The 27,499-nt window shown below is 43.2% G+C and overlaps 1 protein-coding gene across 6 annotated transcripts in view; it reads right to left on the reverse strand.

Annotated features, from left to right (window-relative positions):
• TRIO (trio Rho guanine nucleotide exchange factor) overlaps positions 1-27,499 on the reverse strand; it is a 400,036-nt gene that overhangs the window by 104,281 nt on the left and 268,256 nt on the right. For all 6 annotated transcript variants that reach the window (XM_007065023.4, XM_037893324.2, XM_043540247.1 and 3 more), the window contains 5 exons: positions 27,142-27,332; positions 17,974-18,075; positions 11,238-11,380; positions 10,426-10,525; positions 47-290 (listed from right to left, as the gene is read on the reverse strand). In XM_007065023.4, coding sequence (XP_007065085.1) covers positions 47-290; positions 10,426-10,525; positions 11,238-11,380; positions 17,974-18,075; positions 27,142-27,332 — 780 coding nt within the window. The remainder of the gene's footprint in view (positions 1-46; positions 291-10,425; positions 10,526-11,237; positions 11,381-17,973; positions 18,076-27,141; positions 27,333-27,499) is intronic.

The raw sequence follows: 27,499 nt of genomic DNA on the forward strand, positions 1-27,499 counted from the left end.
CTGCAATGAGGCCAACAACTGGGACGTAAAACGCATTCTCACTTACCTTTGTGATTAAAGATACCTTCCATCTCCATGCTGCTTCTAGAGTGGGCAATGCAGAGCGACCCACAGGGAACTAGCCCTTCTGCAGCAGGGGATCGATCTGTGGTTCGTACTAGACACCAGTCGGGCTTGTCATGTGGCCTCTCTAGAACCTCCACTGTCTGACCACGGCGGATTGTCAGCTCATTGCTGTTGCATGCTGTGAAGTCATGGATGACCACAGTCAACTCGCAGCCACCTGACAACTGTGGAAAGAGAGAAAACAAGGGAAGGATGGGTGCTGCAGTTTTTTTTAAACACACACCACGGTTTATTTAGGATTTCTGCCAAGATCTATTTTTGTCTTTGACATTTACAATATGGTAATGTTTTCTGGATTTTTTTTTTTTTATGGCACCATATTAAAATTTATTAGCTTTAAAGAAACGTTGTCAGTTTTGAAGATTTACTGCAAACCCCCATCTCTCCTTCACCTCAGATTCACTGTGTAGAATGATTCCAAGAGCTGTGAATGATATGGGTTAAGCAGGTAGGCTTGCATCTGGGTGTAGCTTTCTCTCAAGGGTATCTTGAGAAAACTGAAGACAAAAAGCAGACTCACTACTCCACACAAGACAGCAAGGGGAACCCACTCTCTTCTCCCACTAAAACCAGGTTCAGGTAGAGCCCTGCAAGTCTTAGAACAGTAACTAGACACTCACAACTAAAGCCCATAAAGGTATGTTAGCCATCCCAGTAGGTCTTTTGTGCATTTTTTGGTCCTGGGCTTAGTGCAGAGACAGCTAAAGCAAGAGAGGAAGGGATTTTACCTTCCCACTGCAATGTGGAGTATTTTAGGGAAGTGAAGAACTTTCTTGGCTCACCTCAGACAACCCTTCTAGTCAATAACCTCTGCGAAAGCAGGAGATGTGGGAGGGGGTTCATCAGCCAGCCCTCTCATCACTCTCCTCCTCACCCAAGGGGTCTGAAGTAGCAGTTACCCAGGACAGTGTACAGGTGTGTGGTGGTTGGGGGTGGCAGGAAGCCAAAGACACCACTATTAAATATGGGGCCCTGTGACTCGGTGGAGGTGAAGAGGAATTGTAACTGGGAGAGGGAGGAAGACAAATTGGCTGAGAAAAAGAAGTTCAACACTTTTCTGCAACTGCTCACCATCTCCCTCCAGGTTCTTCAGTCATCAAACACCTCAAATCCAGTCTCTGAATATGTGGGTCAAAATTTTACTATGGACTTTTCACATATCTTAAGCATAGGGATCCTTGCACACCAGTTCTTGAGACAACCAACTATTTTAGGATCCTTTGTGATACGGACCCAAAAATAGCTGTATTTCAAGATTTTTAACTCTCTCCTTCCTAACCGTACCCAACGACAAAAAAAGACTTCAAACTCATACAGATACGCATGTGAACCGGTGTTGGCAAAACCCAGCATGCCTCACTAGTGTTTTTCTAAGCACTTAATTAAAATTCTTTGATCCAGATTAACTACGCTCTACTGCTTCACCTTGTTTGAGATTAACTGAAAGCATGCTGATAAATACACTGAAGTTCCCTAGTTGCACCACAGCTTCTTTAAGTGCCTTTAACTTGATTTTAATTTCTAATAGTAATACTACAGCAGCAGTATTCTACTGGACTATTTTTTCTCCTGGTGTATGAGTACCACTGTGACAACACAATCTACTAGAACAGAACAGATTAATGTTTCATCTAATCTGGTAGGCAACGTCCAACAGTAGAAAACATCAGACATTTTAGACACAAAATCCCCATATTTCATGGGGGTAATTGTGCAATAGCATGGGGGAATGTTTCTTCCAATTTATACTCAGATTAATAAAGACAACTATTCCCTTATAGTTCTTACCCTAGAAAATGTAACTGCAGAGGTTATTACACAAACATTTTATAATCTTGAAATTTGCTTACCTAATTTTGTTACAACTAAAATTTCCTTTTTCTCCTGATACCAGAAAGTCCTGTGTACTTTAGACACAGGGCTACATACACATCTGGATTATTACCTATAAATCAGTTTTAATTAATTTTCTTGGACTGAAATGCAAGATAGAAATTTTCTTCTCCAGGATAATGCTTTGTCATCAAATAAGAATTTGAAAAGTGTTTGCCAAGCAACCCATGACACCACAGACAGACTAATTCCATCCTTCCTTCCCCATCTCTGCCACTTCCACAGGACATAACCCCTGACAGCCAGTCTGCAGAACTTTCCCATGACCACTGCCTGCCAATCTTGTTAACTAATCCTGGTTGCGTGTGCGCGTGGAGTGATTTTTCTTGGGAGGGAAAGAGAAACCTTATGTTTCTCATAATTAATGGAAGTACAGCAGCCTGCAACCCCTCCTCCCAGGTTTTGGCAAGAAATTAATCACACGGCTTCTACTTCATCTTTCAAGACAGTCTCAGCTCTCAAGTTATGAGGTGCACAGCTTCAAAACATGCTACCTTCTCACTCGTTAAAAATATCTTGCTACCCTCCCCCCTCTTCCTTTGCATTATATTAGCTTTTAGTCCACTCAAAGTTATGCCAAAGGGGAAAAAGTCAAGAGCCTTCCCTTGGTTTCTGGCACTGATTTATGTTACAGCCCTCTTCAAACTAAGTCTGAAACAATTGAAAACATGTGTATGCCTGAAGAGGTCTGAGAAAAAGTCCACAGAGTCTAACTTCATAAGGTGTCAAATGCAAGGCTTCAAACTTTTTCTCATGAAAAGCACATTCTCTCTTCCCCACTACCCTAAGCATAGGTCAGTAACAAGTTTCACCACTTTTGGAAACCATGCATTAACCGATCTGAATACCTATAGTTTTATGCTTTCACACAGATGTTCCTTCTTCCCCCTCCCCTAATTAAATGGAAGTTAGCTAACAACAGATTTCATTTTCCCTAAATATTTCAACTGGTGAGAGTCTTAGGACAGAAGAGTATAACAAACAGAGATAATATGGATTACCTATGTGGGAACCAACAAACAATAGTATTGGTTAGCTGTCCCTTTCATCTTAACTATTCAATAACACTCACGTCCACAACACAGCCTGTGCATTAGACTCTAAGGGTATGGCCGTACTGCTATAAAACACCTGTGGCTGGCCTGTGTTGGCTCACGGGGCTTGAACTATAGGGGTATAAAATTTCAGGGTAGACACTCACCCAGACTCTGGGGAGCCCCCCACCCCCTGCATGGGGGCCCAGAGCTGGGGCGCCAGCCCAAGTCTGAAAGTCTACATGGCAATTTTATAGCCCTGCAGGACGAGCCCCATGAGCCCGAGTCAGCTGACACAGGCCAGCTGCAGGTGTGTCACTGCAGCGAAGACATACCATCAGGTTACAGCATGCCAATGCTGACACCATGTTCTCAGCTCTGCACAACGTCTGCAGGTGAAAGTGAGTGTGGTCTCTTTCCCACTGTGATCAATAACAGAAGAAACTAAGTTCTACTCCCTCTACCCATCTCATCCAGAAACACTAGCCATCACCACGAAAAATATAATTTTAAGAACATAAAAATATTTTCAACTTTTAACTGTCCAACATTTGAGACAACACCCATTAATTTCCCCCACATTACTTTAACTGTTAGCCAATGTTTTTCTTTTTAAATTGTTTCTGCCCTTTATTCTCCTTAATGCACCTTATAAATGCAGATTCATCTTTAGCACTCAAACACAGTTGGAAACCAAGGGGTGTCTGTGATAAAGAGCACAGCTCAAGCAGCTGGTGCTGTACAGCTTTGGCAAGAATCTCTAGATTGGATGGGAGAAGAAAAGAAGACATGCCGGAAAATGGAGACTGATTTACACTGATGAGGACATTAGGACTTTGAAAACGCCTAAATCCCAGTTTAAGTTTCACAAGGGACTGTAAATATTCTGCGTAAATTCATCCTTTTCTCTCAAGAAACCCCTTATGTAAACTGCATTAGTAAGACCTGATGAAATAAATGATGAGGCTAAGTTTGAAACATGGGAGTTGCTGGAAAGACAGAGGCAAGATGAGAAATGAAAACTAGGCACGGACAAACTCACATATCTTAAGAGGAAGGAAGTTCTTTTCATTAACAAACATGCCATGGGAAATATTAACATCTTAATGTTATACACGATTCACATTTTGTGCCTCTTTTTTAAAAAAACTGTATTTTCTGGTAGAAAAAAAGTCTTATTAAATCGGCCAAATATACTCCTTATGTACATCTGATGAATTCAGTGCAGTTGCATCAACAATGTGTTTGACCTTCAATGCTGGAAACAATCACTATCAGACACAAATATGAGATGCCTTTTAAAAGGAACCTTACGCGTGTTTTAGTTAGACCATACCATCTCACATTATGTTACATCTTAACACAACATATTTAAGATTTCATGAAAAAAGTAACTTTTTAGTGTAGAAAGCATAAAAGGCAAGTTTGAATAATGTCTATGTGTGCAAATAAGTGCTCTTGTACAGAATGTAATTGGTTTTGGTTTAGTATCCTCAGTACAAAAACAGACTATTTACAGTCTGGAAGGGCAGAAATCATCTTTGTTTTCAACTAGTCTTCTCTAAAGAGAAGACATGGGGAAAGCGGGAAGTTAAAAAAAATCTCATCTTTTGAAGATCAGTTGTAGGTAGTTCTCTGTTGCCAGTTCTGAGCAGGAAAAAAGGAAACTGAACATCACTAATACAAGCCCCTTCCCCCTGGCTTTTGCTAACTAATACACTAAGTACTTTCGGATCTCTCCTGCTGCCTCAAACTTTGTTGTCTTTCAAGAACTGCACACAAATATAAACATGCTTGTAGATTAAAGCTAGTTTCACACAGAGTGGATTGCACGGAGCAGGCTGCAAAGAGCAATTGCTTGACAAAGAAGGATGACAGAAGTCAAGATTTTTACTGAATGCCTACACATTGTAGCCAATATAACTAACTGTAATCCTAGCACTCTAGATTGACTCTCTTCCCACCCCACCCCAACCCTCGCTTACCCCTTCCATTTTCCATATGATTGTTTGAAATAGCATTTAATATCACTGCCAACTCAGTCACTATAAACATGAAAAGATTTGACATACCACTGCACAACATACTCTCATGCCTACACTTAATTTCCTCTGCATTAGGACCAGTTGAAGGAACTTGGGATGTTTTACATCATCTAAACTTCCAAGCCTGGTAACTGCTAAAAGATATTTTCAGGGTGCTACCAAAACTCTGTTCTAACCTTCATTTCAGCCATTAATGACTTGTCTACACTGAGAGAGTAATCGATTACTATGCCCTTACTCAACTCAAATGCGCCTCCCACCTGCTGTACAAAAGACAATTTATTGATAGGGAGATACAAATTGAAGCTACCTTGGTAATTAAGGAGTTAGCCAGCTGAGAGCCCCCGTCTGGCCCTTGAAATGCATTAGTTCCTGCTCTGCAGCTCTTCAGTCAGTCATCCAGGTGTGGATCACATGTAGAGACCAACTTCTGCTCACCCAAACAATACCCTCTCTTGCTCTCAACTACAATCATCCCCCTTCCCCTGTCTCTATTCCCCTCATGTATGCTGTCCCCTGCCCTCAGTAATGCCCGCACTCTGGTAGCTGTCCTCAGGAATGCAGTTTTCCTCAGGAGAAGGACAGCTAGGAGAACGGGGGCGTTACTGATACTGCAGGAAGGGAAGAATGGTCAATGACTGCTGTCTTTTTTTCCTGTATCAACAAGCAGATCATCAGTAGAGGAGCTGCGGAGTGGGAGGCAAACTAGATACTGGGTTGTCGGGAGACATTACTGAAGAGGACCTGGCAAGGGGAAACAAAACACTCAGCTGGGGGACTGAGGAGTTTGCCAAATACAGGAACCACGAGAGGCCAGCTGGTGCAACACAGCCCTAATGTGGAAGAAACAGCACCAATTCGGGCTGGGTAGTATGGATGTACTAAATTGTTCCTACAACTATTTTTTGCTATCCTACCAACTGATTTCCCTAGTGTAAGCACGGCCTAAGATTCCAGCATAAGTACTCAGATGGGGGGAGGGGGGGAGTTGAAGTCTTTTATATGATTTTAAGTTATTCTCACTTGCACACACCCTTTCATGTTAGCAAAACAAGGCTACAGGAAAAGGAGAAATTGCTCTAAAATCCCCTGTGAGCATTCAGGTGTGCGATTATGGAAACCCAAAAAGCGGGCGGCACTGTGCCCAGAGACCTGCCTGGAAAAAGTATAGAAAGACAAGGCTTTCGGAAAGATCTCAAGGTCTGGGCAATCAACTGCAGCTCACTCCATATGGGCAAATCTACTCTACAAAATTAAGTTGACCTAAGTTATGTTGACATACAGCCACCGCAGTAATTGAATCAGTTTTACACGACCACACCACGCTCGTTGTGTCGGCAGTGCGTGTCCTCACCAGGAGCACTTGCACCGATGTACCTGCCAGTGTGGGGCATTGTGGGATGGTTTCTGAAAGGCAACAACAGTTGATGTAAGCAACACAGGGTCCACACTGACACCGTGTCAACCTAACTACGTCAACTTAAGTGCTACACCTCTTGTAGAGGTGGAGTTATTAAGTTGGTGGAGTGAGTTACATCAGTGGTAGCTACATTTTAGTGTAGACGCTTACAGAGTTAGGTTGACATAAGCTGCATTAAATCAACTTAACTCTGTAGTGTAGGCCAAGCCTATGTTTTCAGGAATTTGCCATGCCCCTCTCTCTCACCCTCTTAATTTGTGACCAGCTCAAGTAGCTACCCTTCCTCAGACCCTCTCCCTAAAACATCTTTCCATGGGGGAAGGGAGGGGAAAATAGAAATGCTCTGGGCCAGCAATTTCAAAATAATACAGACAGTCCACAGAAGAAATGGAGAACAGCCAGGTATGTAAAACAAAATTTTTGGTTTAGATAAGGACTGTTCAATCCCTGTCAAACAAGTCTGGCAAGTCACACACTGTGTAGCTTAATGACCAAGACCCAGCAGAGGCAGGATCAAACAAGCAACATGTTTTCTCTTCAGTGCAGAAGCTTGTTATTACAAACACCAAGGCACTTTTTATAGGCGGACTAAGGCAATACAGGGTCCTAGGCCCACACTTAAATAGAAACCACAGTGCCTCTACCCAGGCTTGGGGTGATAGCAATAAAGGCCACCCGCGCCATAAGCTAAGCTTAACGAGAACCTAAAACCATCCCTGTTTCAGCTGGCACAGGTCCATCTCTGCTCCAGACCATCACACTGACAGATCAGAGGGAGAACTCAGCCCCCACATGACTCGACAGAGGACTTGATGGAGTGGTAACAAGGGCCTGGCCCCTCCTTTCTCCAGCCCCACCAGAGTCTCTTGCTGGGGTGGGGCTTCCTCAGGCCATCAGGTTCCAGACTTAAGCCACTGAGGTTGTTGGTTTTTTTTAACCTCTGAGTTAAGTTATGGCCAAACAATTCCAAGTAAACACATTTGTAAAGGCTAGCTTGGACACTTCCTAATTGTTTGTAGGTTACAAAGATTTCTAGTTTACCCTACGCTGCTGTCTAGCAAAAATGAAACAAATCCTTGCTTTTTGGTGAGCAGTTCATTGGAATCCATCGTGCTTACCACTAGTTTTATTGACACCGTTCATATTTAAACTGTGCGACAGCTTATTTGTTCTACTCAGAACATGTAAAAGAAATGACTTGCATACAAATATAATTGGACAGAATGAGTGGGTTTAGTCACCTGTTGAGCAGCATGGGAGCATTTGCCATGTGGTTTTTGGTATGATGTGATTTAAGAAGAGCACATAAATAAAATTATGGAAATATATATCGTGGAGTAGTTTCACCACCTGATTATGACTATTTTAAATTAGGTAAAATGTGTTTTACATGTTGATACTTTTAATTAATCTGTTTCTAATTTAATGAAAATAACCGTAGTCTAAACGGTCTGTAAATTTTAATTTAGCAATAAGAAACTTTTTGGCTGAACTGCATTAAAAGTACCTAAAGTCTCAGCTCTCTACCCTCTTTTTTACTATCTCATTGTGTAAGTGATTTAAACATTTAAAAAAAAGTATTTAGGCTGAGAAATTATGTGCCAAATTTCAGCCCCAAGTGGACTGTAACTAGCGAGTTACAAACCCATTAAATGAAATATATGTATTACTTATGATTCATATTCCTCAGAGACTTCACTGGCCTCCTGCCTCATGTCCTTTCACTGTGCCTCATATTAAAATTGTTTTAAAAAAACCACTAGACTTTGGATTGCCTGATTGCAGGTCTTTTTCTTTATCCAGAGGTAGTTTTGATTAACATTTATAATCTGCATTTGGCTAATCCATACACTTGAAAATCTGCACAAATAAAGGTAGCCTCTGCAATTTTTAGCAATGGTTTAATATCAGCATGCTGGAGTGAACTATCTTTTTGTTAAGATTTCTTTCTTTCTTTTTTTTTTTAAACCAATTATACCAGACAACATTTTCAGTGCAAATACAAAAACTCAAAAAAAAATACAACTGTCAAAGTAAATTAAAGTGCCTTATTTTTGTCATTTTTCTTTGTGTATTCAATACATTATTTAAGCAAGTCATTTGCATTTGGACTCCTAGTCATCAATATGAATTAACGAGGTTCTACTGTGTTAACCCACCAAACCCAGATGACATGCTGTCTCTGTTTTCCCAGTGTCTGGCTGAGACAGGAACGAATATGAGCAATGGCTGACTTGAAGCACACGCTGGACAATAAAGAGGTGATGCAATCCATTCCCAGCATAACCAAACGCCCTCTTCTGTTATTTATGATGTAGTATTCCCTAGGAAATTGGGTGGCTTATCTGTAGCCTTATTTCACAGCAATACTTCATGTATCATGTGAGAATTATTAAGAGGCTTGGCTGAATGAACTTCCCTCAGGACTTAAACTTATGTTGATTGCCTTCCACCCTATAACATCTGTGAAGAAACTTCTTACTAACAACCCACTTAACAGGCATTATAAACTCAAGCATGGGGGGAGATTGCTAAACATTATATCCTATAGCTCCATGAGTTCACTTACACCAATACCTACTAAATCCTAGATTACACTGGTGCAGAAAAGCTTATTAGGTAGAAGTGCATCTAAACACAGTTAGCCATTTCTCTAACCAACATAGAGGAGGAAAGATTATGTTTGAAGACCACACCATGCATTAGTCCTCTTCCTCGGTACATATCAATAGATGAATGCGAGTATATACAGTACAATTTTGTAAATGATGTATAGGTAGACACACTAGATCCAGCTTTTGCTCAAATTAGAATGTGGATTTTATCCAAATGGAAGAGGAAAATATCACAGGCAAAAGCTGTTGAGACATTTCCCCCTCCCTCTTCTTCCCTGACAATACATAGCAGGCTTCTGGCTAACAGTGTTAGAGCTCAGGTAGACACCAAGATCTATGAACTCTACAACCAATGACTACCAACTGCTGGCACAACTGCAGCTAGTCAAAAAGTAGATTTTCCCCCCAGCAGATTCAATAAATATCAGCCCTAAGTATTTTTGAGGGAGCTGAACTTACCCTCTTGCCTGCTTCTTTCTCTTCCTCATTTAGCAAAAAGTCTCAATTGCCAGTAGACTTGAACTGTTGCATCAGTACAGAAACCATGTCGTCTGTGTGTGTGTGTGTGAGAGTGTGTGGGGACTCTAGGAGAAAATAATTCTTTAAACACTCTTTTTAGAACCCTCTCACCTAGCTGTCTTAGGATGTCACTGATGATTTGCACACTTCTGCCTGGCTCAGATACACTTCACCCTATTTAATGACATTTAGACTGTTGGAAACCCCTTCACGTTTTATAAGATATGTTACTGTGCTGATCTGAGCTGTTGGTAGACAGTGCCCTTTCAAAGTTGACATTCCTATTTGACACATTAGCCAGCATTGCCTAGCTGTCACAAACGGCACAAGGTATATTTTCAGAAAGATTCAGAGAGAGAGATTAGGGACAACTTTGAAGGTTAATTGGATTTTACACATACACAAAATAAAGGTCCCCTCTTTATCTTCACCATCATGCATCTTGGGTCAAAGTTATAAATGACTCTGGGGTGGAGAAAAGGAATAGTATAAGTTCGGAAAAATGAAAGCCTTGCCTCAAGACTATGGTGTTAAGCCATGATACCTCATTGACAAGGGACTAAAATGCATATTCTTTATTGCATGTAGCCAATCTGGAGGAAGGAAGGCTGTCAGAAGTATGCTTCAGGGGAAACTACACACAGTTAGTGATACCTCAGTCTAAACTGTATGCCATTTGCTAAAATAATAATAAATAATAATAGTAGTAATAATAATAACAACAACAACAACAACAATAATAAAAAAATGGAATATCACTTAATGTCTCTTACCTTATCACTGTCTAGTGTGTTCTGGGAAGTTCGTGATGCAATTGAAATAGTATCAGGCTGGCTGCTGCCATCTCCCTGACTGTCCAGGTCCTCTCCATCTCTGCAAACATACAATCCAATTGTCAGAATTTGGTTAGCATATCTGTTTCAGAGGCTGCCAGTTCTTATCTGCAACCCTAATGGAAGGCATCTAGATATCACAGCAGTGGGTGCCTAAGACAGAGCAGCTGATGACCAGCCTTGCACCCCAACATTGGCTTAATTACTTTATTTTATACTGTAATATATAATGAACTGAGTTAACTATCTTTGTCCAACTTAAGCTGTAAAAAAATATAGCAGCAGCCAACCACAAGGAAGCTTGGTAAGAGAACCCCCCAGGTAGCCATTTTACCAAAACTGCAGAGTGTGAAGTCTGGTTTAAACAAACAAGCAACTTGAGTAAAAAACATGTACTGTAAAAGTTTAATGAGTACATCTGGTCTATGCCCACCTCCTAGGCTGCTGAACATAACACTGACTTCAAACAACACATCCTTTTAGAACAGCACCACAGAAAAATGCAAGGGAGCATTTAGAGCAGAGATTTGAACATGTACCTCACTGTGGTCAACTGGAGCTTAATTTACAAGGACCACACTTGAAGATAACGCTAGCCAACAACGACTCCTATCTTGGCTTAAGTCACGGAATGCACTGAGAACACTGTGTTCCTTACAGAAAATTCCATCATTGCAGTTCAAATATGGCCTTCATGATGGGGCACTTTAAAAATGATCCCCATCTTCTTAATAAGTTATTCAAATTCTAACCTCCTTCCTTTCTGCTTAGTTGTTGGAGCTGTTTTGGGGATGTGGATTGGCTCTTTCAATGCTCCTTTCAGATGAATGGTTCTTTCTTGTATCACTTCCCGAATGTGCTTGATCCAGTCTTGTTTGTTCTCTATACTGGAAGCCTTTAATATGCAAACAAACAAATGGACCATTATGGTTAAGAAGGCCTGTGTCCACTAGTAAACCACACATATACACATGGGAAAAGGCATAAGTATGGTTCCACATATTTATTTTCAAAAATATATTTAATAGAAAATTCCAGCTAGCTGTTCCCATTTTCAAATTCCACTATTTTCGTTTCCTGACTTTACCAATACTGTTTTATCAAAATATAAATAATTTCAGCTTTGCATACTATATGTTTGCATAATAAAGCACCCTGGAACCCTCATCGAGGTTATGGCCCTATTGTGTTATAGCTGCTAGATGAATACATTGCAAGACGTGTGCGGTAATAGCACCTTACAAATTAGTAACGGAGTAATAAATTCTAAGTGAAGTCTAACTACATTTAAAGAGATGCTGCCATTTCATAGAAAATCAACTATTTTATTGAGGTATTTAAGCTTCTGTGTTATGTTTTCTCTACTACTTTTCCCATTTCTTGATATTTGCATGAAAACAGGGTCATTGTTTAAGGGCCAGATTCTCAAGAACTGCCTCTCATTGAGCACCTGCACTTTTGTGGTACAACAAATAGTATTTGGTAACCAGCCACTTGATTTGTGGGTACAAATGCTATTTATGGCCAGAAAGAAAGTCACTTAACATCTCAATTGAGCTGTTTGCAAGTGCAATTAATTTCAGACACAAACTTATAGACAAGGTCAAGGTCTTACTAAAATTTGGTTTCAAGCATTAGCCTGCAGCTCCTGCTGCCTTTCCCATCAAAATCATAAACTTCTAATACATCATAATTGTTTATTTAATTATACAAATTACGTAAAGTTTCACAATGGGACTTCATTGGGGAAAAAGCTGCAGGAACAGCTAAATTGCAAGGACAAACGTTTAATTTTTTGTTAAAAAAGAAACCCCAAAAAACAGCAACCCAAAACACCTCTCCCGCTTCAAAAATAGAAGATAGGGGGATTTGTTTCCTTATAGTTTTCCATGAAGTGTAGCTCCTTTTGCAGCTACAATATCAGAATTGCTACAAAGCTCCAGCCTGGACAATTCAGAGTGACAGAGGCATCTTTGTACAGAACAAGAAAAAAAATTGGCAGGAGCTAGTAACAAATGTGCCTGAAAAATAAAATGGCAAGGATGTCTTAAAGTATCAGACACAGTCCAACCAGATTATAAAAATATTTTCCAAAGAAAACCATAAAAAAAAACTTAAGATGTTGCACGTAGCCGAGCCTTTAAAATCTTTATCTAAAGGGGGAAAAAAAAAGCAACAGGAAATAACTTAAGTGTTTGAAATATAAACGCAGGAGACCAGTCTCTGACTGGGTAGCTACTAGTTATGCCAAAAAAGGTTCGGAAGAGAGGTGGTGGACTGAAATCTTGAGTTGTCTGCTGTAATATCAATTTAGTGTCAAGGACTTTTATGGTGCTAGACTTTCACATACATTTAATTAATTAATTTCCACATGGCAGTTGTAAAAAAATGCAAACCCTTTTTGCTGTCAGTCTACTCATTCTGGACCAGTCTGATTTCTCACCCTCCAAACACAGTAAGAGTGAGATTTTTTGTGTGGTTTCCAGGCCAATGCCTTGTGACCAAAATTAAGTGCCTGTTATAGAACATTTCATACTTGGATTTAATAATCAAGGGTTTTAATCCTCTTCACCCAGTAAAGGGATAGATTAAGAACACAGCAGTTCCTGTGATAGCCACCATATGCTGTTACCATACAAATAATCCCTCAGATACTCCACTATAGGGTAACTGTCCTGTTGACTTAAAATAAATGTAAGCAGCAAATGTGGTAATTTTTTTTCTTTTTAATTGGCAACTGCTGGATCCACCGACATTTTATCTCTATCAGAAGACATGAGAGCTCCTGCCAGTCACTCCCTTCCCATCCAGCCTGCTCTGCCTGGGCAGACTCCCCTTACTCTGAGGCACTCTTGCCTTCCTCCTTAGTAAGGCAGCTCATGGAAATTCTTAACTGGTTATAGTAACTCCTCGCTTAACGTTGTAGTTATGTTCCTGAAAAATGCTACTTTAAGTGAAACGATGTTAAGTGAAATAAGTGTGTGTGTGTGTGTGTGAGAGACATTTTTTTCGCCAGACAAAAGACGCTATATACACACACACAGTATAAGTTTTAAACAAATAGTTTAATACCGTACACAGCAATGATAATTGTGAAGCTTGGTTGAGGTGGTGGAGTCAGGGGGAGGGATATGTATTAGTAGGAGCATTGCCAGAAGATCGAGGGAAGTGATTATTCCCCTCTATTCGGCACTGGTGAGAACACATCTGGAGTATTGCGTTCAGTTTTGGTACCCCCACTACAGCAGAGATGTGGACAAATTTGAGACAGTTCAGCTGTCATAAATATAAAGGGAAGGGTAAACCCCTTTAAAATCCCTCCTGGCCAGAGGAAAAAATCCTCTCACCTGTAAAGGGTTAAGAAGTTAAAGGTAACCTCGCTGGCACCTGACCAAAATGACCAATGAGGAGACAAGATACTTTCAAAAGCTGGGAGGAGGGAGAGAAACAAAGGGTCTGTGTCTGTCTTTATGCTGCTTTTGCTGGGGATAGACCAGGAATGGAGTCTTAGAACTTTAGTAAGTAACCTAGCTAGGTATGTGTTAGATTATGATTTCTCTAAATGGCTGAGAAAAGAACTGTGCTCAATAGAATGACTATTCCTGTCTGTGTGTCTTTTTTGTAACTTAAGGTTTTACCTAGAGGGATTCTCTATGTTTTGAATCTAATTACCCTGTAAGGTATCTACCATCCTGATTTTACAGAGGGGATTTCTTTACTTCTATTAAAAGTCTTCTTGTAAGAAAACTGAATGCTTTTTCATTGTTCTCAGATCCAAGGGTTTAGGTCTGTGGTCACCTATGCAAATTGGTGAGGATTTTTACCAAACCTTTCCCAGGAAGTGGGGTGCAAGGGTTGGGAGGATTTTGGGGGGAAAGACGTGTCCAAACTACTTTTCCCAGTAAACCCAGTTAGAGTTTGGTGGTGGCAGTGGAGATCCAGAGACAAGGGATAAAATTAATTTGTACCTTTGGGAAGTTTTAACCTAAGCTGGTGAAAGTAAGCTTAGGATGTTTTCATGCAGGTCCCCACATCTGTACCCTAGAGTTCAGAGTGAGGGAGGAACCTTGACACCAGCGGAGAGCAACAAAAATGATAAGGGGGTTGGGGCACACGACTTATGAGGAGAGGCTGAGGGAACTGGGGTTATTTAGTCTGCAGAAGAGAAGAATGAGGAGAGATTTGATAGCAGCCTTCAACTACCTGAATGGGGGGTTCCAAAGAGGATGGAGCTAGGCTGTTCTCAATGGTGGCAGATGACAGAACAAGGAGCAGTGGGGGAGGTCCTTAAATATTAGGAAACACTATTTCAGTAGGAGGGTGGTGAAGCACTGGAATGGGTTACCAAGGGAGGTGGTGGAATCTCCATCCTTAGAGGTTTTTAAGGCCCGGCTTGACGAAGTCCTGGCTGGGATGATTTAGTTGTGGTTGGTCCTGCTTTGAGCAGGGGGTTGGACTAGATGACCTCCTGAGGTCTCTTCCAATCCTAATAATCTATGATTCTATGATATTTTCCAGGGGATGCCTTGCTGCTAAATGATGAACTAGCACTCGGCTGAGCCCTCAAGGGTTAACACATTGCTGTTACTGTAGCCTCACACTCTACAAGGCAGCACGAATGGAGGGAGGGGACACAATAGATGCATGGCAGTGGCTGCAAACATTCCCTGCGGAAACTGAATGTGATGATGAACCCACGTTATCCGACTGGAGTGCACCACTAGGGTGCGGGGGGGGGGGGGGGGGGGCGCGGCGGCACACAGAGACACGTGAATTGCCCCTTTAAGTACTCTGACCCCACGCTAAGTATACTGCCTTTTTAAATAGATCAGCAAGCTGAGACAGCAGCTGCTGGCAGCAAGCTCCCTCTGTCCTGAGCCCTGTTGTGTCCCTCCCCCGCTCTGTGAAGATGGCGTGGGGGGGGGGGGGCGGACAGACAGGAGCAGGGGGAGGAAAACACCCTGACATTAGCACTCTCTTCCCCCCCACCCCCTGCAGAGCAAGCAGGAGGCTCGTGGAGCAGCTCCAAGGCAGAGAACAGGAGCAGCACTTGGCAGTGGGGGAAGGGACAGCTGAACTGCCAGGCAATTGATAGCCTACTGGGCTGGGGAAAGCTGATAGGGGGGCTGCTGGTCCCCCCTGGTTCCAAGCCCCCACCAGCTGGCTCCAATGGGCTGCTCTTCCTGCAAGCAGTGGACAAAGCAGGCAGCTGCCAAACATTATAACGGAGCATTGCACAACTCTAAATGAGAATGTTCTCTAATAGATCAGTGACGTAAAAACGTTAAATGGGACAACGCTAAGTGAGGAGTTACTGTATTACTTTTTACTGTGCTGCTATCTGTTACTTTGTCCCACTCCTACATTTCAGATTTCTCAGGGCCAAAGTACCCAATATTCTGATCTTTAGCTATTCCCACCCCCACCCTCCAAAAGAGTATTATTCCTACCCAGGTGAATATTTCTATTTTGTGTAATGTGAAAAATTTCCCTCCAGTCAACGTAGTCTGATCTCAGGCCCCAGATCAGCCAGAGTTGGTGGTGGTGCCTTGTTCTACTTGGTGTCTACTACCAAGGGCTGGAACTCTGTTGCATCCCTGCCACAACCCCTGAAGTGCGGCTTCGGCCACATACTCATGACTTGGATCATCAAAGACCTCTGCCATAGCTTGAACAAAGTCTTCAAACAGTCCTAGAAATGTGCTTGATTCTTCCAGGAGTGGAGATGCCCGAGCCAGGGCCTCCCCAGTAAGGAGGCTGATATCAATCCCACTTGGGCTTGATCAGTGGGGTACAACTGTGGATGTAGTAGAAACTGGAGCCATGAAATTTGTTGCCATCACCGTTGAACTTGTCAGGCGAGGTGAAGCTTGGGCTTGCAGGGAGCAGGGATCACTGCTGATGGCAGCATGGCTTGAGCTTGCAGAACCACATTTTGCACTTGCAGGGAGGCAACCCCGGCCTGCAAGGTCTGCAGGGCTCCCAGGTATCGCTGTCAGAGATATTGGCCTTTGTAGAATCCACGTTCACTGTATCAGCTCTAGTTCTCTTATTGTTGGTGTTGGGGATGCTCAAATAGTCATGTGACGGGACAGTGGTAGTCACGCCCAGTGGTCAGAGCAGAAGATGGATGCCAGGAATTGGACGCCAGAGTCAGAACCAGAGTCAAAGGCCAGCTCTGACCCATGGCTCTGGCATGTGGAGTCCAAAATGAGGAATCAGAGCTGTGGGTTAGACCAGGTTACCTGGAGTGAGGCAAGGCAAAGGCAAGGCTGGGGCCAAGGCAGGAGCAGGGCTGGGAACAAGCAGGCACAGTCTATCACAGCTGTGGACAAATGCTTTGAGCAGCCGCTAAACAGCTGCTGCTGGGCTTAAGAGCCGGTCTGCTGATTTTTCCCACCAATCAGATTGTGTAGCCAATCAGGCAGCTTACTACAGGCCAGCTGTGTTCATTAGGTTGCCTAGAGATCGGCCCTGTTGCAGGCCCTGCTTTCTGATGCTCCCTATACTCACAATTTACAGGCCGTTCTTTCAGTTTAGAACTCACAGCCTGGTTCTCAGAAGGCTTGTCACGGCACCTCTGTCTCTGGTTTAACCCAAGAACGGTCTTCAGCACTATCACAATGCCCCCTGGTCATGTTTCTAAGACTTCTCCCCTGTGGGAATACACGTCTCATGGAACCTGGGCATTATAGCTGCTGCAGTCCTCTTCGTTGTCCCCCCTCTGAAATGCTGCTCAGTTCCCTTGTAGTACTGGCACCTCTCAGAGATGCAGCATAAATAACAGAGGCTGCTTTCCCCAGTGTTCACCCATTCACACACAACACTCTACTAGGCTTTAGGCGGATCAGGCTCAAGTATAGTTTAACACTTCCTTTGTGGCATTTCACATCTTTCCTTTACTAGTAAGCCACGGTAGGAGTCATGTCTTCCACATTGCTCGTTGTGCACAGGATTAGCCTTGTTAGAATAAAATTATCCAAACCTGGGAATTGCTACATTAGATTTGATTAGTTATCTATCTAGTAGAGCACACCATTCATCAGCAATTCGTAACAGATACAGAGCACAATAAACCCTGTAACTGATAGTTATGGAATAGCCTGTCCATGGGTTTATTTCTTCCTGACTCCATCAGTTAGCGGCTGGCTTAAATTCTCAAGCAAGAGGATTTAAATCCCAACAGAAAAGCAAAGTAAACAAATTAAACAGCTTTACACTCCTCACAAATTTACAGGAGAGAACAAGATTGCTTATTCCTAGGTGGGCTACACAGACTCTCCCAGTATCTAAAGGACCACTAAGATTTAATATACACCACCCCTAATTAAGGTTAAGGTAAGTTTACCTGGCTCAAGGGGGTGTCCATCCATAGGCAATCAATTTCACAGAGGTTATTTTTTTTGTTTGTTTTAAACAGTAACGTATAAAGATCTGCAGTCAAACAATTGATATAGGAAGCATAAATATGCCTCCTTGAAAAATTACCTTAAGCACAATTTTGTTGTCAGAAGTTGGTGTCCTTCCTACCCACAGTGCAAATTTGCACGGATCTCCTTCTACGTGCTCCGTGACACCCAGCTCTGAAGTCTGGAAGTGAGAAAAATTGGTTAGGACTTTATGATAATTTTTGCACAGTATCCACAGAAAGACAACTATTCCACTAAGCTGAACATATACTCCTAAGTCACTCCGGAGCATTCAAAAGTTCCTCTTCACATTGGCATTGTTGAGAACCCCATCTGTTGGCTTTTTTGCTTAGAAATAAAAATTTTCAGCAAACTACTTCCAACATTGGTATACAAATTAATAAAAATGTGGTTACACCACCAAATAACATGTCAGAAATTCTATGTTCTGATTTTTCACCCAAATCCTCATTACGCTATTCTAAGAGTCAGTTTCTCAGGCTAGAAGTCAAGCAGCTGCTGTCCTCACTTATTTCAGTTAGAGATCAAGGCAATTATTACAGCAGGTAAGGGATAGTATTCTTGCCTGGAAATCATGGGTTAACAAAAGAAGATTTTTATTTATGTTTAAAATTCTAATCTCCTTTCTACCTAAGAAATCACTTCTAATATGTTTCCTTTCCTCTGCAATAATGGAAATGATTCAGAAACTGCATGGCCTTGGAGGTGAACTTGGAGGTTACTTACTGTAACTGTGGTTCTTTGAGATGTGTATTCCAAGTAGGTGTGTGCGCGCACTGGAGCTGGAGACTTTTGCCTAGCAGTTTCTGTAGAGAGGTGGCATTCATGCCCTATGGCTGTGGCCCCTCCCCAGATACATGAGGCAATGCAATCCCAACCCCTCAGCTCCTGTGCACTGAACATCCAGGGGAAGACTTCAATGCAGAGTGGACTCAGGGTGGGCCGTGGAATACATGTCTGCATCCCATCTTGAAGAACCACAGTTACAGTAAGTAAACATTTCTTTTTCTTTGAGTAGATGCAGAGGTGTATTCCAAGTAGGTGACTAGCAAGCAGTACCCCCATCTGGAGGCAGGGCTTGGCGTCTACCTTGAATAAGGACTGCAGGACTGAACTTCTGACATTAGTGTCTGCTCTGGAAGATGCAATGATTGCGTAATGGTCTGTAAATGTATATATGGACGACCATATGGCCACCCTGCAAATGTCCAATATGGAAATGTCATTAAGGAATGCCACCGATGTTGCCTTCACTGTCGTTGAATGTGCCTGTATCTGCGGGGGGAGGGACGTAGCAGAAGCTATCTCTTGATCTTGATACAAGATGTTATCCTTCTAAAGATGGGCTGTACAGAGATTGCTTGTGCCTTCATGAGGTCCGCACAGGATATGAACAGGCAAGGCGAAGCACAAAACTATTCTGTCTTGTTCAGATAAAAGGCTAGATAGCATCTAACACATGGAGGCATTATTTCTCCGGGGAGAAATGAGGTTTAGGGAAAAATACAGGTAAATACGCCACCTGATTCAAATGAAACTCAGAGATCACTTTGAATCCAAGTTTGGTTGTGGCCAGAGTGTAACTTTGTCCCTGGGGAACTGCGTGTCAAGAGACCAAGTCATCAGGGCCTGCAACTCTCATTCTCTCCTGGCTGAGTTAAAGGCTTTCAAGAATGCAATTTTCTGTAGCCTGATCTGACAGTGGCTAGAACTCAACTGTTGAATGTTATCAAGACCCAGGCATTGTAAAAGTGGGCCAGCCTGCCTGAAAAAGAAGGGGGAGGATGATGAGGGAGGAAGAAAAACAACTGGCAGAGTACTCTAGAACTAGCGAGTGAAAATGGGTGCTTAGCAGGCACTGAAGGCTGGTGTGCAGAGCGGTCAGGTCCCAAACTCTAGTGCTTCCTCTTATGAGACCTCTCTCTCTTCCTGGGATAGTTTCATGTCTTGGGGTTGGGAGGGAAGGGCTGCACAAAGGGGTGCTGCTGTGCCCCATAATGGCATCTCTGGATGGGTGGTGTATATACCTCCAAAGACCTTAAGGTAGTCCTTGAAAGAATGCAAGATTTCATCTGTCTTGTCCAAAAACAAGATTCAGCCATTAAATGGCAAGTCCTCCATGGCTTGCTGGACATCCAGTGTGATCCCCGTGTTCCGGAGCCAGGCAGCCCTCTACATAGTAATTGCCAAGGCCCTGGCCCTGGCCGAAGCGTTTGCCACATCAAGTGCTGATTGTAAAGACATTTTAGCCACCAAGCAACCCTCAGTGAGAAATGCCCAAAATTCATCTTGGGAAGCCTCGCCAACTGCTCTTCAAATTTGTCCACAGCCGACCAATTGAAGAAGTCATATTTGGCAGCAGGGCTTTCTGGTTCATGATCCTCATCTGTACTGATGATGAATATCTTCCTGCCTAGAAGGTCCGGGGCCTTTGAGTGCCTGTCCCAGGGGGAGAACTTCAACCTGCCCTTCCAAACTCTGTCGTTCAATGCTGTGACCATCAGGGAGCTCTGGGACAGGTGTGAATAAAACCCCTTATATCCCCGTACCAGCACAAAATACGCTTGGCCACCAGCGGTACAGAGGCCAGTGTACCCCAAAGAGACTTCACAGGCTCAATGAGCATCTCGTTAATTGGGAGGGCCACTCTCCCAGGGACAGAGGACTGGATAATGTCCATGAGTTTATGGGTATTCTCCTGAAGAAACTCCACCTGAATATCCAGGGACAAGGCCACCTGACATAAAAAGTCTTGGTATGCCCTGAAGTCCTCCGGGATGGAAGGGAAGGATGAACCTGGCCACAGCTTATTGCCCACAGAGGAGGATGAGGTTGTTGGCTGGACCAGAGGCAGATCCTGTTCCTGAGGCAGCATTTCCAAAAGGGGAAACTCTGATGGCTCCACAGGAAGGGGAACCCTGGGCATCTGGAATTGCAGCTGATCTGCAGCCACGAATGCTGCACGAGCAGGCGATCTCGCTCTTGAGACAATGAGCAAGATCTCTGGAAGTGAGGAGCTTCCCACTGAGCCCAAGGCAGCCACTGATATGGGTAAAGCATTGGTGGCCAGCAGGCGCTGGGCCAAGGGCCTCCATCCTGGCCACTGGTCCACCAGTTGCCTTTGAACCCCCTCAGGTGAAGTGGAATGGGAGAATGAGGAGCCTGACTCTGAAACAGAGGAGTCCTGGACCTCGGAGACATGGGAGGAGCAACTCCAGAGGGAGCCAGCAGGAGAACCGACTCATCCATAGCCCAGAATGAGGTCACAATCAGCACTGCTGATGTAGTTGGTACCACCGGTGCCAAAAAGGTCAGTGCCGTAGGCCAGGTCGGTCCTGGTGTAAACGATAGTACTAGGACGCCTGCGTGTCTCGATGTTGCGAGGGCGGGGGGCATGCCAACATCCACAGAATCATCTGCAGCATTGATGCAGAGGAAGGGCCCGTGTGATGGGGCGATGCCCCACCCCCATGCCAGACTGGGCTTCAACAGGCCAGATCGGCTGTGCAAGGTGGCAGCCAATCAGGGAGGGCCTATTAGAGAGCCAATCAGGGCCAGCATTACAGCCAGCCAATCAGGGCTAGGCTAGGCCCTATATAAAGGCTTCCCAGGAAGGGAGCGGGCAGTCTCTCCCAGGCCTTCAGAGGGTGAAGGTCTGTCTCCTGCATGAGGAGACTAGCACCAGGGACAGCGCAGTGCTGGGCAGGCAGGGGGAGCAGAAGGGAACTTCCGCCCAGTACCTGCCGGGCTGCGGGCCCTGAGAAAAAGGGCTGAGCCAGTGCAAAGGGGCCGAAGGGGAAACGGCCCAGGGAGAGAGACGGACAAAGGGAGAGAAGGAGGGCAGGCAGGAAGGCTGCTGCCAAAGGGTCCCTGGGTCGGGACCCAGAGTAGAGGGCGGGCCTGGGTCCCCCCCTTTCACTTCCACCTGGCCATTAGAAGTGGACATCACGGACTGTACCAGACCTCTGCCAAAAGGGGTTAGACTTTGGGGTGTGGTTGGCTATTGTGGCTGGGGTGAAGAGAAGGACTGCTGATAACACCAAACCCCTGGAAGGGGGTGAGACCGGAGCAGTGGGCACTGCCGGAGGGCAGTGTCCTGAAGAGGACGCTGCAAGCTGGGAGCAACGCAGGTCAAGATGCCAATCTAGGGCGAGAGACGGACGGGACACCACTGGCAGAGGGCGCGCCACATGAACTGAGCTAATTCCCAGAGTGAACAGCAGGAGTCGCTGCGGTGATGAGTCCAAACCCCATCACAGCCTGGTACTGAAGAACTTTGTACTGTCTCCGGTACCGTGTCCATATTTTGTGGTGAGGTGCTGATTTGGCGGCATGCTCCAACTGAGGGGTCATCACAGGTGCCAGGCCCACAAAGTCTTGGACCAATGGCAAGGATGGGACTGAAAGGCAGAGTAGGTCTGCCACAACCTGGTACGCTGATGTCACTTAAACTGTCGGTACTGAACTAAACAGATGCCCAGAGGCCGGAACTGGAGTTGATGGCATGGGGTGTCTGCCCTCACTACCCTATACTGAGGGAGAGTCAAAGTCACCTGTGTCAGTCCGCGTTCTTCTCAGGAGAGTGGGAGAATTCATCTTGGCACCTAGAGCACTTCCGATCAGTCTTATGCGACCTCCTCTTTTGGTGCCGACAACTAAGAACGACTCCTACGCCTCTTCAGAGAGGCCCCTGACCCGAAACAGGAGGCAGTGCTTCCCGAGCCAGAGGGTGATCTGCAGCCTGAGGAAGGCCATGGCACTGGGTCAGGCCTCGTGGCCTGCTCAAGCAGCTGTTGCTTAAGGCGAAGTCCACCACCTGAGTCCTCTCCTTGAACAATCTGCAGATTGAACAGTGCTCCTTTAAGGGGGGCTTCGCCAAGGCAGAGCAAGCACCACGTGTGGTGGTCATTGTTAGGAATCACCACTTCACATGAAGGACAATGCTTGAACCCCAGTGAGGGCATCACCGGGGAGCACTACCACTAAACTAACTAGCCATTTACAATGTACAATCAAACTAGGTGAAGAGATAAAATGCAAGGTTGTGAAGCAACAACTGCACAGAGGTCTGACTCCAGCTGATGGACAGTGAAAAGGAACTGAGGGGGGTTGGGGCGATGCTACCTCATATAGCCAGAGGAAGGGCTACAGGCACAAGACATGAGCACCTCCCCTCTAGGGGCACTAGTAGGCAAAAGGCTCCAGCGCACGCACACACTTACTTGGAATACACATCTGCATCTACTTGAAGAATCCAAAACATAAAAGGGTAAATTAAAGGACGAAGTATTGGCTTCTCAGAACATTTGGGTACAGGCAGATGTTTTAATACCAGAACCTTGTAGAGAATTGCTGTCCAATAACTTGTTTTTTCTTTCCAATTGGAGTATAAAACGTCAATTAGTTTCTCCTTTAGCAATACAAAAAGAATTTAGTCCAAGAGAACTAGCAAATAAATTAGGAAACAAATCAAACTGCAAGATGCCTGACTTTTTAAATGTAAAAAGGTGAACGTTCAGAATTGTTATGTGGGATTATGGCTTAAGTGTAAGTAACAAAGTCAATTGTTACATGCATAATGGAAACTGTCTTCCCACACACACACACACACAGCACTACTAGCATCTACACACTGACTGTAGTGTGCACTGGATAGCCACAGCATGGGAGGCACTAATTTTTTTTTTCTAATAGCATTTTGACACTACTTGCTTTTGTGGCCTTGGTCAAATCAGTTAGACTCACTGCTTTGTCATCCACATCTGTAAAACTTTACCTCATAAGGGTGTTTAATGTTTGTAAAGCACTTTTTATTTAATTGATCTATGAACAATCTTTACATGTGCCAACATGCTGTACAATGCAAATACTGAAGGGTATCTTAACATGTAACATCACAATTAAAAAATATCAGAAAAGTATTTTTAAGTGGACTTTAAAAAGTCATGAGTGTACGTGATACTTGGAAAAGCAATCCTCTGGGTGCTACAGGGACGTTGGTGTTGAAAAGCCCCATCCTCAGATACTGCTTAGTCAGAGGATAGAAATATTAGAAAGAAATCAGATTATATTTCTGCCTGTACCCTATATAAATTAATATGAAATAGACTATTTGAAGAAGAGAATAAAAAACCCTAGTAATACAGAATTCCACTGCTTGTCTCAAACTAAGTCAAGAAATAGAATAATTTATATTCAGCAACAAGTTCTAAATATAAATTTTAGTTATTAAGACAACAACTTGAATTCTAGTAAAGTTTTAAAAAATAATTTTAAAGTACTGTAGTTTCAGGTACTGCACTTGCTCCCAAGTCCTGCCAATTTTTATAAATTTACAAATCACATCTTTTTAAATTAATGTCTCTCCTCCATCTACTCCAAGAAACTGCTTATTCATAAGTGCTGTAAGGCTTACCCCGTGAAACTGAAACAAAAGGAAAATATATTTTTTTCCTCCAACCCCTTTCAGTTGTTTGACAGTAATTCAGCTGTTACTTGTCACAATACTGGATAAAAAACAGTTGCATGTTTTTCAGCTGGTGGCATTCCTTTAATTTCACTTTTAGTCGAGTTACATGTAGTAATTAAGTCATCAATCTCTGATTTTGAGACAATGTACTTTTGTATTACTGAGGGGTGAGGGTGATGGGTTTGCTCTCTTTCTTCAACTTAATCCCCAGAGTATTATCTTGACAATATCCTCATTAGATCTGGTTAGAAAATGCCACCATGGAAAATTACAACAAAAACAAAAAAAGATTTTTGTCAAAAATTTCCAGGGAAAATATCAACTCTGTCTAAATACCTGAAATACAAAATAATCAGCTTTCAGCAGAAAATTTTTTGATTTTTCTATGAAAATTCAACATTTTCCATGGAAAGGAAACACGATGTAAAAATTTTTCCACAGAACAATGGGATTTTTGACAAAACCAATATAAACAGAAAATTTTCCACAAGCCCTAATCCTAGCTCTGCCTTGAAGATTACCATTTCCACAAGCACACAGAAATGTTTCCCTCTCATAGGTTAATAATGGCAAAGACCAGATGGGCTATGATGTGGGATTGCGCAGCAGGAAGACAATACACTGTCTACTCCTAGCAAGTATGAAAAATCTGGCAGCAGCACCGATGCACCCAGGTATAAACTCTTAACACATCTGTACAAGACAGTTAATTTCACATAGAAAGTGCTGCCATTTCACAGGGAAGCTGACAGAACAGTATTTATATGCATAGCTTTTAAGATCGAAACAAGCAGAAGTTGTTGGAGGACTCGGAGCTCTATCATACAACCCCGTTCTCTGACTCCAAACTCTTATTACATTTACATTTTCAAACTGTTCCTCCAATGATATCTTGAAGTTTTTTTTTAAAATTTACTCGATGCATTCTATTTCTGATATCAGGCAGGACTGCGGCAGAGCAACACGAATTCCAGCTTACGATCTTTCCTCGGCACAGTGCAACATGAGAACATCAACACTGGACAGGAAGCAGAGCTCTGGGATTGTTTTAGACGTTAGTATTAATGACGAATCCCATTTTGTTTCCTAACTTTCATTACTGACATTTAGCTGGGTCAGAAGTTGACTTCATGCGGTTCAATGGGTTAATACACCAGCTTCTCATCCCTAGAAACTTCAAATCAAACCACGGTTTAGATCACAAAAGAAAGAGTTTGGTTGTCTCAGTAGAGGTCCTACAGATTGCGATGACTGGCAGTCTGAGTCCTCAGGATATTCTGAAGCCTGGGGTGACCTTTTTTTGTTTTTGGTGGGTCACAACTGAGGCACAGTACTAGTTTTTGGTACGTGTAAGGAAGCAGCTTTCACAGTGTTTTCCCAGCAACCACTCTGGCTCTAAGAGCTACCAGCAGAAGCTGGGAACTGAAATGACAAGCTTGCAAGGGACAGAGTTTATTTTTTAGTACTTGTCCTACACGTGGCTCTTCCTCCGAGGTAAAGTCTTAGCAGCTGAGATCTCCTGAGGTGCTCAAACTAATGACTTCCCGGGGTCAGCTTCATGTGGGCAACAAAGCAGGCTGTGCTCAATGAGGGAATTTGTTACCAGACTCACTTCAACGCTGATGTTTAGGTCATGTTGTAGTTATTCTCCCAATCTCTTCCAGAGGGAAGGATTAGCAGGTGAGTGGGGCTGATCGGAGTGTGCCGTAGATAGGGTAGGAACTGATAGAATACTTCTTACTTTTTGAAGCATGGTCTGCATTATTGGTTTAGAGTAGGGTTGCCAAAGAAAGTGAGTTACTTATCTACCTTATGCTCCGTTTAAAAATCCCAGTCTCAGTTTTGTAACCTTTATAAATCTGGCCAAAGCATTTTTAGAAATTAAAACAGTGATTTATGTTTCCATCCTTCCAACAGACCATAAACAGAACTATCTGGAGCCAATAAAATATTTGTTTGCAGGCAGGGTTCAAAAGGCCCTGTAAGAAGAGAACATACACTGAAGCTATTACACCGAACCCTCGCTGTAGCCCGCGTTGCTATAGTGCGGTGGCGGCGATGGATCCCAAATTTAAATATTTAAATTGGGATCCAGGGCAACGCGTTCCCCGCGTTAACGTGGGACTGTGCATGGATCCTGAACCCCGGGCTATCACGAGGGTCCGGTGTACTGCAGAGTTGTGTGTTCTACAAAGACCACTGCAAGCTTTTGAGGACAGGCAGACTCTTCTTTTATCTTTGTAGAGCTGACCAGGAGATCTGGGTGCTATTATAATTGCAATGGTTAACAGTTATAAATACTACTTCTAATAATTCTGTGTCAGCCAAATCCTTTTAAAAAAAAGAACTCATTTAGTCTTATAAAAATGCATCCTACATAACAACCATCTGTACAATGGATACATACAAAACTGTTATAGACTGAACTAACCTAAAATTCACTTTCACCTCCACAGGTTCCATGAGGACTAATAACTTCTCCATTTCAACACACCCTTCTTCGCAGAAGCACGGCAAGAGAGTAAGCCTAACTGCTTACCTTAAAAGGCCAATGATCCAACACTATCAAGCTTTTTTTTTTTTTTTTTTGGGGGGGGGGGGGGGGGGGGGGGTTGCTGAAAGCTTAAGTTTCATATATGTTCCAAAGTCATGTTTAAGTCATTTGAATACACCTGCTTAAAACTTTTGGTTACATTTGGATAAAAATTCTTTAATTTTTCCAGACACAACAATCTTCTGCTGTTTTCGCATACTTACAAACAGTTTGCTCTTGTATATGTACTTGCTCCTCCCACTTGAGTCCTTCACCTCTTTACTGAAGACCAAGGACATCTCAAAAAGGAAGAGATGCCTCTCACGACCCTTTCGGATTAAAGTTTTGGGGTCCCAAACTTGGAAGGATTCCTGAAGGATGAGCTCTCCCTGAGATTCAATATTCTCATCAAATCCTGCAAAACAGGCAAAGATAGACAAGGTCAAGCTGAAAAGTAGAAGTGAGAACACTAAAAACATACCATGCTTTATCAAATCATTCCTTCACTGCTCCGTTTTCAAATATATTTAGTACTTTTAATAAAGAGGGTTCCAGGAGGTGGTATTCCGATCCCAGTTGGTT

Source organism: Chelonia mydas, chromosome 2 (genome assembly GCF_015237465.2).
Source record: "Chelonia mydas isolate rCheMyd1 chromosome 2, rCheMyd1.pri.v2, whole genome shotgun sequence".
Classification (NCBI taxonomy): domain Eukaryota; kingdom Metazoa; phylum Chordata; order Testudines; family Cheloniidae; genus Chelonia; species Chelonia mydas.